Source organism: Ostrea edulis, chromosome 4 (assembly GCF_947568905.1).
Source record: "Ostrea edulis chromosome 4, xbOstEdul1.1, whole genome shotgun sequence".
In the NCBI taxonomy this organism is placed as follows: domain Eukaryota; kingdom Metazoa; phylum Mollusca; class Bivalvia; order Ostreida; family Ostreidae; genus Ostrea; species Ostrea edulis.
This window is the reverse complement of record NC_079167.1, coordinates 77,293,287-77,309,564: the sequence shown is the minus strand read 5'-3', so window position 1 is coordinate 77,309,564 and position 16,278 is coordinate 77,293,287. Positions and strand designations below refer to the sequence as shown.

General features: G+C 34.6%; 1 protein-coding gene across 1 annotated transcript; it reads left to right on the top strand.

The window, feature by feature from the left end:
- The first annotated feature begins 611 nt into the window (after nucleotides 1–611).
- LOC125669162 (receptor-type tyrosine-protein phosphatase U-like) lies at nucleotides 612–14,895 on the top strand. The gene is made up of 19 exons (XM_056161467.1): nucleotides 612–906; nucleotides 1,857–2,065; nucleotides 2,434–2,602; nucleotides 2,719–2,859; nucleotides 3,076–3,216; nucleotides 3,661–3,804; nucleotides 5,324–5,374; nucleotides 5,548–5,645; nucleotides 5,836–5,964; nucleotides 7,872–8,020; nucleotides 8,537–8,672; nucleotides 9,973–10,131; nucleotides 10,276–10,369; nucleotides 10,886–10,956; nucleotides 11,994–12,128; nucleotides 13,919–14,038; nucleotides 14,145–14,296; nucleotides 14,587–14,722; nucleotides 14,824–14,895. The coding sequence occupies exons 1-19, from the start codon at nucleotides 612–614 to the stop codon at nucleotides 14,893–14,895; spliced, it is 2,601 nt and encodes an 866-aa protein (XP_056017442.1).
- Nucleotides 14,896–16,278: the final 1,383 nt, after the last annotated feature.

Here is a 16,278-nt window from a genome sequence, read left to right as displayed (position 1 = left end):
TCGTGGACTGTCCCACCTCATAGTCAAGTGAAGTTGTACAATGATTATTTATTACTTATATAAACATTTGAGACGGCGGACAATTTTTTAATACGACACAAACCATCCGTCATATGTTAACAGACAACACGTTGACCCGAAGGAATGATACAAATGTATACATTAATCTTTGGCACCCTACAGAATACCACACATTTATTCATTGAACTTTGGCAGGAATGGTTATGTATAGAAGTGAACTTTCAACCATATCATGAAGTCTGTAAAGTTATCTCAATAAACATTTAATATTCAAACTTCCTGGTTGTCGTCTACAACGATAAACACGACATGCATACACTTGTCTTTCTCATATATGTAGCAGTGGAATTGATTTCGTCCTCTGGATACCGTGAGTAAACAGTAAATTTTACATTCATCATATCATTAGTTTCATGACTTGGTATCACTTATTCTTAAAGTGATGGAAAGATTAAGCTATGTTTATGAATACGTTCGCTTGCTAGTAGGTTCAATTCTTAATTGATTGACTCGTGCGATATCCAATCAATTCCAATTGTGTTAAGTAGTGTTAACGAAGGTAGATTATCCCTTGCATGTATACAGTGTCAATGAATATACAGCCTCTCAAACTGTTGATTAGTGAGATCGATAATTTCATTTCCTATACAGAAATCCTATCTCAGAATAAGGAGACCGATCAGGCTAAGGAGGTACCTGGCTGCCTAACATGTCAACAGTGTCAATCCAGTCGTGCAGTAGATGGCGATATTAACACGTGTACAAGGACAGCACCTTTTGGAGTTAGTAATCCATATAAATGGACATGGTGGTATGTTGACCTTAAGAAAGTATTCAGCATCTTCAGCATCAGAATACAGTTCAGAGACTATGGATTACAATATGGTAATGATTATCAATAAATATCGGTTTAAAGATTATGAAGGATATGGTTACACAGGGATTTATCAGTACCTTTTCAGGGGCTGAAATTCAGTCCGATTCCAACTGAAAGAAGCTTTATTCTTTTTTATAGTGAACGATATTTCCCAGTACCGTTGTCTGGTCTCTCTCCTGGACAATACGAGGATCATGGTCCTATTGTTCATAAACCCCCTCTACATAAATCATGTACCAGTACTATATAAAACACTCTCAAAACATCGATAACATTTCTGTAAATCCGAGGTTCCTCCATTATTATTTTATGGTAGTATGTGTTATAATGAAGATTCATCCATGATTTTCACTTACTACACGACTTCAGAATTATTCGGTAAGAATTATACGTTATTTTATACAGACAAAATATATTTTCAGTGCATTTTGAGTGGAAATAATTCTTTGAACTGTGCACTTCACTTTTAGAATCTAATCACAAGGAAAAAGAATGTCATATGCAACATTGTACACGTATAATAAAATAGTAAGATATTTTATTAGAATAAAATTACTTTCCTATTATCAATATCATTTAAACATTGAATATATATATCTACCAACTTCAAGTTTTTAGTTTTTAGGCTTTGGTGAAAAAATGTTTTTGTTTTAAATATATATTAATTTTTTCGGGGGGGGGGGGGTTGCCTTACACTATCTAGTTTGACCTTATTCATTGATAGAATGTGATGTAATGTTGCTGTCGCAATTGCTGTCAAAGTTAGTTCATGTTTTCACAGTTTTATAACTTGGTACATCTAAAAGCAATTTATATTTCCCCCAAATTTCATTGAATTGTTTATTAAATGTTCCCATCTACCAAAAGATGGTGTTCATAAATATAAACTGATAAATCCCTGTGGCATTTCAAAACTTTTCCACCCCTCATCATGTTAATCATAAATTCATGATTTCAGTCATGAGACAAAGAGGACGTTTTGTTGGTTTCTCGCTCTATGTGTCAAACACAACTATAAAGGAGGATGGGTATCTGTGTTACAGGAACGGACAAGAGTTACCGGCCTTGGATTTCAGTAGAACTTGCGTAAAACATGGACGTTACGTTATATTTTATAATGAAAGACTTGACGGGACAACTTATCCTACTGGATATCAAACTGTAAACGTGTGAAGTATCTGTAACAGGTAATATTGTTCTACATCATTTTATTGATTGATTAATTGATTGAATTGATTGAACATTATTTAACGTCCCGCTCGATAATTTTTCACTCATATGGATATGTCACAATTGTCGATGAACGGCTGCAGAATTTAGATTTATACTCGGTACTTACGGCCTTCGAGCAGGGAGGGATCTTTATCGTGGAACACCTGCCATGAGCCTCGTTTTTTGCTGTCTCATTAGAAGGACCACCCCATTTAGTCGCCTCTTACGACAAGCAAGGGATACTGGGGACGTATTCTAATCCAGATATCCACGAGATGCTACATTATTGTACAGTTAAAATCCATTAAGTATGTGTAAATGAGGTGCTATATTTTCTCTGTGTTACATCTTTAGGTTGTAAAGAATCCGGTTTGTATGGATATAACTGTGATCTACCCTGTCCAAACAACTGTCATGAATTGAGATGTGACATTCTCAACGCAACGTGTTTGGGTTGTACTGCAGGATGGGTTGGGGACTTTTGTAACAAATGTAAGATTACGTATGTTACATCATTGAAATATCATTGATACTTCAAAATATATATATTCCATATAGTAATATATATGGCAAGGTACAACTTATTAAAGTAATATAATTTTTCGTAGCATGTCCAGCTGGATATTACGGTTTACAGTATAGATCTACGTGTACTGGACACTGCAGAGACAACCTGTCCTGTAATCACAACACTGGACAATGTGACTATGGATGTGACAATGGATGGACAGGAACACAATGCAGCACACGTAATTCAATTTTGTCATTATCTTAAAGATGTCTGAAGCACATAAAATACACATACCAACTGCAGTGGAATATTTAATAGTAAAGCCCACAAGATATATTATGAATATAGAATGATGAGAAAAAACAAATGATTTGTAAAGTAGCCTGGGATGTGAAACGAAAACGAAATCCTCGTTGAATATATTAAATATTCCGATAAAATCGTACTTTACCAGAGTGTCCAGCAGAATCATACGGCCCTGATTGTGTGTATTACTGTAGTGGACAGTGTCGAAGTTACCTCCCCTGTAACAGAACAACAGGGAGATGTGACGGAGGCTGTAATCCAGGATATACCGGGGAACTATGTGACAAAGGTGAGATGTTCCATAAACATTTCTGTATAGGCCAAAATATCTGTTATTTCTAGGTTTGATAAAGTAAAATCCATACTTGTATGTGCACTTTGTTTGTCCACTAGGCCTCTTCCTATTTTCCTATTAATATCACATTCTATTATCCTATTCATTTTTCGGTCAAAGTAATTGCACCCACTGCGATAATCAAATATTTCGTTTCGAAAGCATGTTTGTTCGTTTAAATTAGGTAGTTAGAATGAATTAATACCAATATTTTTTCAATCATATATGTAGCTTCAGCAAAGAGTTTGATACTTAACCATTGGTATAATTAACATGTATGGCTGGTAATTACTTGCAATTGTTATCATCAATTAATTTGTTCTTAAATATACTTTGCTGACTGTGAAGAATATTTATTGATATTGAGAAATAATAAATAATCATATTTATCATTGTTAGTATGTTTAGTTGGTCGGTATGGACTGAATTGTTCAGAGAACTGTAGTTCCGGTTGTCGATCTGAAAGTAATCATTGTAACCATATAGACGGACAATGTGAGCATGGATGTGACGATGGATTCCAAGGAAGTAAATGTGAGAAAAGTAAGTATCCATTTTTCAGGGACAAAGCGATTTGACATATTTGAATAATTCTTTTCAGATTTCTCAAGTTAATAATAAATTTTCCAGTATAATTCATATACAGCAGAGTGGTTAGGAAATTAAATGACATTTTGAAAGTGAATCATCTGCATATTATGCATGGTGTTTAGAACTTAACTGACTCAATAGAGAAGAGCCTGTTCTTCCTATGCTATATGTTAAACAGAGACGGACTTCTGACAAATAGTTCGAAGTTACAGGGGTTTTAACAGTCTCGTTTAACGTCAACATTTTGCAACTTTTATGGTCGTTATAATTATCTTGTTTTGCAAATACAGCTTCTTATTAGATTGAATGCTATCTGATTTGTTTTATACCTATTAAGGCTGTTCTTTACATAATGATTTTGACTACGGATTACGCCTTTTACCTGATATAGATATAGGGCTTTCGGTGAGTGTGACCGATCAGCAGGGGATACTTACTCTTTCTAGACATCGTATCCCACCTCAATTGGTTGCAGGGGTCCGCGTTTCCCTGCTCTAAATTTTGTATTCTTTATAAAGTTTAGGACATCAATCATTCACTATTCGTTAACTTCACCTTAAGCATTGATTAACTTTCACATTTTACAGACATGTACATGTGTATATCCTTTAGGATGTAGAAAATACATTAATATGGAATGTGAAATAACGAACAGTGATCAATCTCATATCTCCAATAAGTCGACCAGTGACACCCGCCGTGAGTCTTATATCTTGATCAGGTAAACGGAGTTAACCGTAGTCAAAATCAGTGTGTCAAGAACTGTCTAACAATCCGTATGAATCAGGTCAGACAGCATTTGACCCAATGGTAGGTTGTAATGATAAACTAAATCGTTATAACGACAATAGAACTTGCGAAATTCGGACTTTAAACGAGACTGTTGAAACTCCTGTACCATCAACCTGTTCAGTAATACATGTATATCCTAAAATCACTATACGGTATCTTCACTTTCACACACACACACACACACACACACACACACACACACACACACACACATACGTGTAACGCGTGTCAAATGAACACCTTAACTTCCCACCTGCAACTGAACACTTCTACAGTTATTGATATTTTAGTACGAAAATTTACTATTTGGTACTAAAAACAACATAGAAGACATTGCTGCGGTCAAAATTTGTGAAATATAGTTTTATTCACTCCTTGAATTTTTGCTTATCAAGTGAACACTTTCCTTTACACCCGGTCAATTGAACACTTTCCTTTACACACGGGCAATTGAACACTTTCCTTTACACACGGTCAATTGAACATTTTCCTTTACACACAGGCAATTGAACACTTTCCTTTACACACGGTCAATTGAACACTTTCCTTTACTCATAAAGTGGCGCCCTTGTAACCGCAATTCCTGGATCCGCCCCTGTCCACAAGTACACACATAAAACAGCTTGAAATTGTTGAAAAATTAATGAGCAAAGTTATTCCTGATATTGATTTTCAATTTCGTCATGGTCACAGGATGTGCAAGGACAGAAATCGTATATTGCAGCGCAAGGTAAATATACAATGTATATCTTCATATATCGATTTTCAAGTGTGCGTTATTATTCCAACATATTTTGTGAATTTGTAAAATTGAAGAAGAAGACTAGACATGCCATTTTCTTTTGATGATTTGTTAACTCTGAATCCTGGGTGTGTTACAATATGCCTGTATATATTTATCAGGACCAAAATCAAAGACAATAGTTGATTTCTGGAAAATGGTGTGGCAAGAAGACATTAGTGTAATTGTTTGTCTGACGAATCTCAAAGAGGGAAATAAGGTTAGAAAAAGACTGGGTATTATAGATTCAAAATCAATGATTAATAGCATGCATACAAGGGATACATTTTGTACATATGCAATAAGATAATAGTAAACTGATCACATGGCTCTACATGTACGTAACGTGATCTTACTCGCAGTAAAGTTGTATTATGATAATAACCTTACTTGGACCCTATCTTTATCAGAACAAATGTGCCCAATACTGGCCAAATTCCAGTGACAAGATAAAGAAAGGCAACATCAGCATACGAAACCAGAAAGAAAACGTATACGCGGACTACGTCATCAGACACTTCCGCTTGCAAAACAGCGCCGTGAGTATTGCAAATTTACGTCATTTAATACTCTACGTCAGCTGATAAAATGGGTTATGATATGGCCATGATTATGTAAAAGTATTTGAAGTAGAGTTATATGTAATATAAGATTAAAGTTATTATGCAGAAAATGAATGTTCTGTTAAGGATACTGCTAACTTAATAAAAATGATAAAACCATACTTTGATTTACACTATTGGTTATATATATATATATATATATATATATATATATATATATATATATATATATATATTGCTTCCTAATTTTGTGTCTGGATAGTTCAAGATTTAGGATTGTACAATATACGACGAAGATAAATTACACTACATTACTAAAGCTAATTTGGTAAAGATTAGATTGTTTCAAATTCCACCTTTCCCACTCTAGTTGTAGCATTAAAAAGTAACAATTAGCATTTTCCACCTGGACGCAAATGCATATATAAACACATTACTAACTTTCAAACAAAATTGTTTTAAGTGGTACGTTTCGTTTTTACATGCCTCAGGTTCAATGTTGGAATTTTAGAATAATTAAAGCTTTACAGCAAGACAGTATGACCATAATATCATTACTCTACATGACTGCTGCCATATATGTTTGAAGACATTACAAATAATCGTCATTTTATTAGTATAGTGAGATTAGTATACAAATGTAGTTGAATTCTAAGAGGTATATTTAGTAGTGAATTTGGTATACAAATGTAGTTGAATTCTATGAGGTATATTTAGTAGTGAGTTTGGTATACATATGTAGTTGAATTCTAAGAAGTTTATTTAGTAGTTAGTTTGGTACACAGGTACATATGTAGTTCAATTCTAGGAAGTACATTTAGTAGTGAGTTTCGTATACATATGTAGTCGAATTCTAATATGTATATTTAATACTTTAACTGCTTACTGGAAATTGTTTCGCACTGGCAGCATTGATCAGGAAAGATGTATGCACGTTTTACCGTAATTAACATTATATGATGTAAGTTTGATAAATACAAACACATAAGGGACTTGTAAATGTTCTATCATGTTCAAATGTTGAATTATATTACCCTTTCCTATATCTAATTGAGAAATCATGGAAATATATTGCATTCCATATGGTAAATGTATTCATTTTACTTGTAAAAACATTCGGTTTTCATTTTCATCATTCTTTAGAAAATTGTTTAGCAAGATTCAATCGAGTATATCAAAATCTTAGAAATTGGAAGGTTACCCTCTCACACGAGCCATGTAGCTACTGAGGATTGAAGAGCTTAAATCTTGTATATCATCCTTAAAAAAAACTGTCAAGCTCAAAGTTATAGTACACAAGATTTGCGATATTTATATTTACTAGTATATAGCGATATCATTTTTAACATAAGAATAACAAATAAAAGACCTGCACAATCGTGTTTATTGCTCTAGGATCACAGGGTTAAACTATAAAGTCATTACATGCAGCAATTCTATAGAAAGTCTCTTAACACTCAGGTAGATTATTACAACTAAGACGGAAATGTATCCTCAAAAGTTTCTTAACTTGCATGGCTACACTTATTTTTAAGACGCATGGAATATAACTTTCATTTTACGTAATGGCTGAAGACAAATCCTTAAAAATACTTTAACAGTATGCCTATCCGTCATAATTGTAGTGAAATATAACGATATTAATTCATGATAAAATATGCAAACCAATTTGTGAAGAAATAAGATTTATAGAAGATGAAGCAGGTACCAGAATCCAGAATTTTAAATGTCGTATTCTGATTATGAAACGTCAGAATATAATTTATTCAATTTATATAAATTATAATGTTTTGTCACATATCTTTTCCTCACCTTTTTCTGCAACAGATATATCCAATATTTCCAACTTTACATATAGGTGATCATTAATTGTTAAATTTTAGAATAAAGCTGAGCGTGACGTGTGTATGTTCCACTATACGCAGTGGCCGGACCATGGTGTCCCAGAACCGCTGGCTCTTGTGGTATTCCATCGACACGTTCTAAAAACTTCTGTCGAACATCCAGGGAAGTACACTCTTGTCCACTGCAGGCGCGTATTACTATTTATTCTTTTTATATTTTTCAATAGCAACATAGAATAATTCATCCACTGAATATTTTCACACTGTCGAAGTCATAACAGTTATATTTTCAGTGTGAAAATAACATTACTTCATGACAACAATGAGAAACTGTTGGGAATGTACAAGCTAAGACACAAAATATATTCAAAATTCTGAAATTGGATTTTAAACATTTCGCGCACCAGACAGGATTTAGTGAACTTTGATTACCTTCAATATAATTTAACATGCTGATGATGTCACTGTTGTTGAAGGGTTTTCTCTAAAAATAATCATATTTATCAAATAATTTTACTATACATGACTAATTGAGATTCATGTTTAATATACAAGAATGTTAACCATTGATAATATCAACTACTTCTATTTTAACCGTTGCTTATATTAATGAATTTCATTTTAACCGTTGATTATATTGATGACTTCTATTTTAACCGTTGATTATATTGAAGACTTCTAATGACTTATGTTTAACAATACAGCGCTGGGATTGGTAGGACAGGGACGTGCATAGCATTGGACGCGCTTAATAATGGAGGGGAGATAACTGGGAAAGTTAATATCCCGCAGTATGTAGAAACCATGAGAAACAACCGTGCTAACATGATCCAGGGCGACGTAAGTTTGTGTTTTACTCTCTTCAATTCCTAGTGGATAGTTTTACGGGATATCTTGATCAGGTAAACGGAGTTATCCGTAGTAAAAATCAATGTGCTAAGAACGGTCTAACATTTGATATGAAACACGTTAGACAGCATTTGGCCCAATGATAGGTTATAGATAATAAATTTCAATTGAAATGGTAATTGTCACGTATGTGTTTTCGTTTATCGGTGTTCAGGTGTTTTCAAACAAATCTCATTCAGACGGAACTTCGAAATCAAAGTCCTAGATCTGGTTAGTAGCATTCAATTCTCTGTAAATAATTGTTGGTAGATGTTCTAAATTATGCCGAATTCCTTGATATATTACATATCATATTTCCATGGGCACTAATTGTCCTCCTTTGTTAGGTGACATGTTTCTATATTCATATGAAGCAGAATTTATTCAAAAACTTCTACGTGAGAAGAAAAAATATCTTGCTGTGGCCTTCAATTCGACATTTAGATATATCGACGACGTTTTGTCTATTAATAATAATAACTTTCATTCATATGTTGATTCGATATATCCCCGTGAGCTCGAAATGAAAAACACCACAGAGTCGTCCACTTCTGCCTCATACTTATATATTTTATTGAAAGTAGACATTAACGGCAAACTGACAACTCAACTGTGTGACAAACGGGATGATTTCAGCTTCTTCATCGACAACTTCCCATATCTATGTAGCAATATTTCATTATCAGCAGCATATGGTGTTTATATCTCTCAATTGATTCGGTGTGCAAGAGCTTGTTCTGCGTATAGTCAGTTTCTAAATCGAGGCAAGCTACTGACAAACAAGTTGATGGCACAGGGGTTTCAACAGTCTCGATTGAAGTAAGCATTTCGCAAATTCTATGGTCGTTATAACGATCTAGTTCATCAATGGAACCTGTCATTGCGTTAGGTGCTTTCTGACACGTTTCATACAGATAGTTAGATCGTTCTTGACACACTGATTTTGACTACGGATGTCTCCGTTAGCCTGATCGGGATATGGGGCTCACGGCGGGTGTGATCGTTCGACAGGGGATGCTTGCTTCTCCTGGGCGCCTGGTCCTACTTCTCGTGTGTCCGGGGGTCCGTGTTTGCCCACCTATCTATTTTGTATTGCTTGTGGAAGTTTTGAGATTGATCGCTGTTCGTTGTCTTCACCTTTCATATAGATATGTGTATTGGGTTAGTTTAGAATGTTAGATCATTACAAATAATATAAAGAGAGAAAATCAGCTTTTTTTAATACCCGTTTATAATACAATTCATATTTAAGGATCAATACAGAGTTGTCTACTTGGCGTTACTTGAATCATTCCGAGAAAAAGGAAGGTCTGTATCAACCAGGACATTTCTACGAGAATTCCAGGATCATTCCTGTTATATCAATCTCGGAGAAGTAGCCAATAAATCACCACTTTCTGCTGAATTTCAGGTGATTCTATGTATGGATCTCTAATAAACATTGGCCTATCTTAGCTTGAATGATTTGAACAGTTTGTTGGATATTCTAAAATGATATTTGTGATTTTGTGCAGTAACATGTGACATGAGAATGATCTTCAGTTCTTGTTTCTAGGACCTGTTGTCCGGAAGACGAGAATACACACAAGAAGACTACAAAACAGGGCGGCAAAACGTATCAGCCAATTACACACCCAGTGTTCTGCCTGGTAAACCAGTTTACATAATACATGAATACCTTGGTGCTACAAAACGCAGTTTAGCTATCTTGCAATAGTGATAGAATATTGCCGATTAATGATTAATCCCCATCACAGTTGAATGTTTACATTTCACTAATGGTACCACACTTTTGATATAGAGTTTACAATGCGCTTTCACTTTAACATAGTAAGATATACATGTAGATACATTCTTATTGATGTCTGCCGACAAGATATCTCCAGGTGGCTCGATCCTAGGCCTCCTGCATTCCATTTTGATATAATTGCACATTAGCTCTCGACCCTTTAAGTTTGACTAAATCAACTGTCATTATATGCAAGGTGAAGATAACGAACAGTGATCAATCTCATAACTCCTACAAGCAATACAAAATAGATAGTTGGGCAAACACGGACCCCTGGACACACCAGAGGTGGGATATATATATATATATAGCGTACCAAGAGACATAAAACCCGTCTGACTGATGAATTGTATATATTTTCTTGAAACCATTTCAGTTGAAAGTTACATGTGTCCATTGTTAAACACCAAAGGGAAGAACACCTACTACAACGCAGTTTCTTTACAGGTTTGTCTGCTGTGTAATATATACATTTGTGAAGAGAACATGAGGGCGATATGTTTATCAGACCGCCATTTTTTCTAGCAAGGGTTTTCTAATATACATATGTCCTCACAAAGTAGAGTAAACCCACAGGGTCTAAGCCCGTTTTGGGCCCGAACCCTGTGATACCATAAATATAGAAAGGGGTCTAACTCTGAGACAGAGAAAAAATTAACCACTCCCTTCAAATGCCTAAAAAATCTTAAACTAGGTAAGCTATGCGTAGTTTGTCGTTTTCCTTGCATATATTAATGTTTTAACTACATGCATGCCAAATTTCAAGTCACTGGTTCTTAAAATAACAAGAACCAGCGTATAATTGATGTGAAATTTTAATTGACAGGTCCGAAATCTTCCATAGTAGTCTGAATTTCGCTGCCGTCATAGGCGAGAAACGACTCCGTGACCTGGACCGGTAAATGTCCTAGTAAAAATAAACAAGTGAAATCGAGAGAACGATGACGTATATCTTTGTTATTTTAAGAACGAGTGTCAGAGTTAGACCCCTTTCCATATTTATGGTATCACAGGGTTCGGGCCCAAAACGGGCTTAGTCCCTGTGAGTAAACCCATTCGCCGGTGAAAATGGTCAGACCTAAGAACAATGAAAAGTACAAAATGTACTCCTAGGAGCTGAACTTTTTCAAAGATTCCATAATAAATATTAACTTCTCTATAGATCAAAACAATTCTGTTATTGTTTTTCTTTATTTTACAGACCTTATCAATTGATAACGTTCATATGCTTAATTTTTTTTATGGATCTCCTTACGGGAACAGTTTATGATTTTTATGTATGATTAATGACTTTTATTCTTGTATATATATAGGTATACAGCATTTGGATATGAAAACTATAAGATTGTTTTAAATAACCATAATTTACTACTACAAATGTATAAATCATTTACAATGAATGCAACTATTAGATACAAAAATACGTACAGTGTACGTGATGGATACGTTCTGCATGCTGTCTTTCATTTCATTTTCATTTTCAGTCGTTCACAAGAAATGATAATTTCATCAGTGCTCAATACCCTCTCCCAGATTACACAGAGGACTTCCTGAGACTTGTGAAGGCTTATTATGCACCTACAATTGTATCCCTGAGCCCGTTGGTGGAAATCAAATCGGTATGGTCGGGAAAAAAAACCCGGCAATTTGTATAATGAGCAGTCTTGTATCTTTTCATTTACCAATCATTTGTCAGGTCACTGCGTATGATTCTGATGTCACAATGACGTCATGTGTAATATTTGTAGTTATGCAATGTTGGACATAAGCATCAAAATTTAATATTGAGATATTAAAATTAATGTGCACTTTTAAATCATCTTAAAATAATCTTCATTACAAATGGGATGACTTCAGCTTCTTCATCGTGAACTTCCCATATTTATGTATCAATATTCCTTTATCGTCTGTATATGATGTTTGTTGCAACTGATTCAAGATGCGAAAACGTATTCTGCCTATGAACAGTTTTTAAAGCGAGACAATCTACTGGCAAATATGTTGCTGTTAGTGAGTTTCAACAGTCTCGTTTAAAGCCAGCATTTTGTAAATTTTATGGTCATGATAATGATCTAATTTGCAAATTTTGTACAACCCGTCATTAGGTGGAAAGTTGTCTAGAGTCGTTCTTTACATGCTGATTTTGACTACGGATTACTCCGTTTACCTGATCAAAAAGGCGGATGTGACCGGTCAAAAGGAAATGCTTCCTTGGCATCCGATATCATCTCTGACCAGTGTGTCCAGGTGAACGTGTTTGTCCTCTTCTTAAATGTTGTATTCTTTATAGGATTTATTACATTGATCACTCTTCGTTATTTTCACTTTTTCATTAGTCTATTTACTGAATTCAAACAAGAAAGAAATTGGCCTTGTAAATTGTACCTAAGATGTTTCAATAGCAACATCATTGAAGATAAATATTAATTATATAGAAAAAATTAATGTCTATCACAAAGTTGTACAGTGATGTCGTAGGTGAGGGTATTTTGGGTAGAGTGACCTCAATCGCTAAATTGGAGTAAAAAAAGGAAAGTGGCATCATTGTATGCATACGAATTTAACAAATCTCGATATTTAAACTGTTGAAATTTCTACGATATATGATTTATTAAACTTTTATTGATATGATGACAATGCTCATATAGCAGTCTACTGATAGGTATGAAATAGAAAGGTTTGGTGGAGTTCGTAGTATCGAGTGAGTACACTTTCTAGGTCTACAAACTATCCTTTATATGTAGTTTGAATGAGCGAGTACATTTTCTAGGTCTACATACTATCCTTTTTATGTAGTTTGAATGAGTGAGTACATTTATAGGTCTACAAACTATCCTTTCTATGTAGTTTCAATGAGTGAGTACATTTTGAGGTTTACAAAATATCCTTTCTATATAGTTTAGAGGAGTTTCTCAGAATTACAACAGAAATAATCATCACAGCTTTTAAAGAACATTTTGAAATTGTACTTTGTATGTGTTTTATACATTTGTATTGATTTCGGTTGTAACTCTCACAGTAAACTTTCAAAACTGTCCCGGATGTCATTTTAGCGTAATTATTTTATAAATAACGGTTTAAATATCACACTCAGAGGTTACGTTCGGTAACATAAGTATTGTCTGTAACTTTGTAAATGTACATGTAATAAATATTTGCTGTTTCATTGTACTCTATTTCTGGATTAAAATCCCGATCTTTCAACTCGACATATACACATGTAATTACAAAATGCAAGCAGTCTAGACGAAAATACCCTACGCTCCTTGTGCAACCTCAGAAGTCAACCAGTCATTGCAGTTACGTACATGCTTCAAGGCGGTTTACGATTGGCATGAGCTTCACATTTTGTATAGTAGAATCATTTCGTTATTGTAGCTATGCCCAAAGTTTGTGTTTTCTTTTTCAGTCTTCACTTTGGCTTCCTGCTAAAAATGAAAGCAAAACGGTTGGAGCATTCACGACTAAAATGACAGATTGTACACAAACAACCACAGTCACCAAGACTAGCATTACTCTGCACCAACAGGTGTCCATTTACAAAGTTTTCTGATGAATTTTGTTTTTACATTTCATGAAGTACTGTTTGGTATTTATAATCCAAGATCCGTTTCGTCACAAACACATGATTTCAGGGAGCTAGCGGTATGAGCGTTTGCGTACTGGAATGTAGAAGATGGAAAGCAGAAAGCGACTCCTCAAACCGGAGAGTTTTACTTGATCTCGTCAATGAAGCGAGGGTGGAGGAAAGGACCCACCCCGAGGGAAGGATTCTGGTTCTGTCGAGGTTTGATTTTGATTTTTTTTTTTTTGCAAACATATGTAATATCTTAAGAATAATTTGAAGATCCAGACCTGGGGATTAAAAAAAGGCTAATTTGGTCAAGGGTTAAGCCAATTACTCTCTTAATCTAGAAATAACACAAATGTACCCGGTATAACACTTGTGGAAATCATATATCGCTTCTAATAAAAAAAAATCTTCCAGAAAATAGTCATTTTCTCGCATAGCAAATTAATTCAATTCATAAATTCTATTATCATCAGAGTAATGAGATAAAATTGCATATTACTTAGTGATGGGGCCAAGCGATGTGGACAATTCTTGGTTGTATTCAATGCTCTGGAACAACTTACAATGGATACAGAGGTGGACATATTTACAATCACAAGACAACTCCAAATCCGACGGCCAGAGTTCATATCTTCTTTGGTATGATTGAAATACTTTCATTTTCCACTCAATTTTTAAATACGATTTCTTTTCCTTTGCACATCAAATGTACAGATAACTCCATGTTTTTCTAATTTCAGGAAGAATATCAGTTTTGTTACGAGGCCATTGCTGATCATCTCCAAAATAGCACAGTGTACACGAATTGCTGAGGACCAGTCAAAGAGATTATGACATCAACCAGTCTTCCTCCAAATAACAATGGAAACACATTGAAGAATTGTTTCATTCACTGGAGACCAGTACTATATATGTACTGGTATTATTGACTCACCCACACTTCACTTATTGTGGTTGCTTGCTTCTTATTAACTATTCTTCCGCTTTTTCTTCTGCCTTAAAATGTCCGCAGCCGTTGTCCGTAACCAGTAGATGAAAGTATTAGAAACTCAAGGATGTGATAAGGCAATACATTTAGTTGTGTAGAAATGTTTTTGTTTTCAGATTAAATGGAGTTAAGTTATATTTTGGGGGTGGGTCCAACATATTGTTTGATTGATTGATTGTATCTTCCTTAACGTCTCGCTCGAGAATTTTTCACTCATATGGAGAAGTCATCAAGACCGGTGAAGGGCTTCAAATTTAGGCCTATACTCGGCGCTTACGGCCATTGAGCAGTGAGTGTTCTTTAGCGTGCCACACCTACTGTGACACGGAACATCCGTTTTTAGGGTCATCTCCGAGGACCCGTGACATTCACACCTGATGCCGAGCGTTTATATGTACTGGTATTATTAACTCACACACACTTCACTTACTGTATTTGCTTGCTTTTTATTAACTATTCTTCCGCTTCTTCTGCTTCTGCCTTAAACTGTCCGCAGCCGTTATCCGTAACCAGGAGATGAAAGTATTAGAAATTCAAGGATGTGATAAGCAATATGTCTATTTGTGAAGAAATGTTTTTGTTTTCAGATTAAATGGGGTTAAATTATATTTATAGAACTATGTTTGGAAAAATTAGTTCCAAAATTCAAGAGATATAACGTCTTTTTTCAGTTTTAACAACATTTATTCAGGTATATAGTCAGGCTTTTACACAACCCTTACAACCCAACCTGACCAGGGGGTACAGGGTTTTAAGAATTCCAACTCTTTCGCTCACACATTCACACGGACAGACATGCATACTAAACGATGGCTAGAAGTAAAGAAAGTAGAAAAAAATGACAATGTACTCTGGCTGAGTTCATAAATATCGTACTATAATAATTAGCAATCAGATATATGATGTAATACCAAGGCTGTTATTTAATGAAATACTACTTTAAACACACTATTGAGTGAATATACATTCACCTCATCTCTTACGAAGAAAAAGAAAAAATTATAACAAATGTATATAATACTAAAAAAGAAGCATTTTAGGATATTTTTGTTTTAACAGAGTTTACGTTATGCTTGAGGTAATGTTTCACATAATTTCCATTTCTTTTCAAATTGATCTCTACAATTATATTTACTTGCAATTTGTTTTTCCACTCTGTATACATTAGTCCAAGTGGTTTAAATGTACTCAATGACAAACAATATCC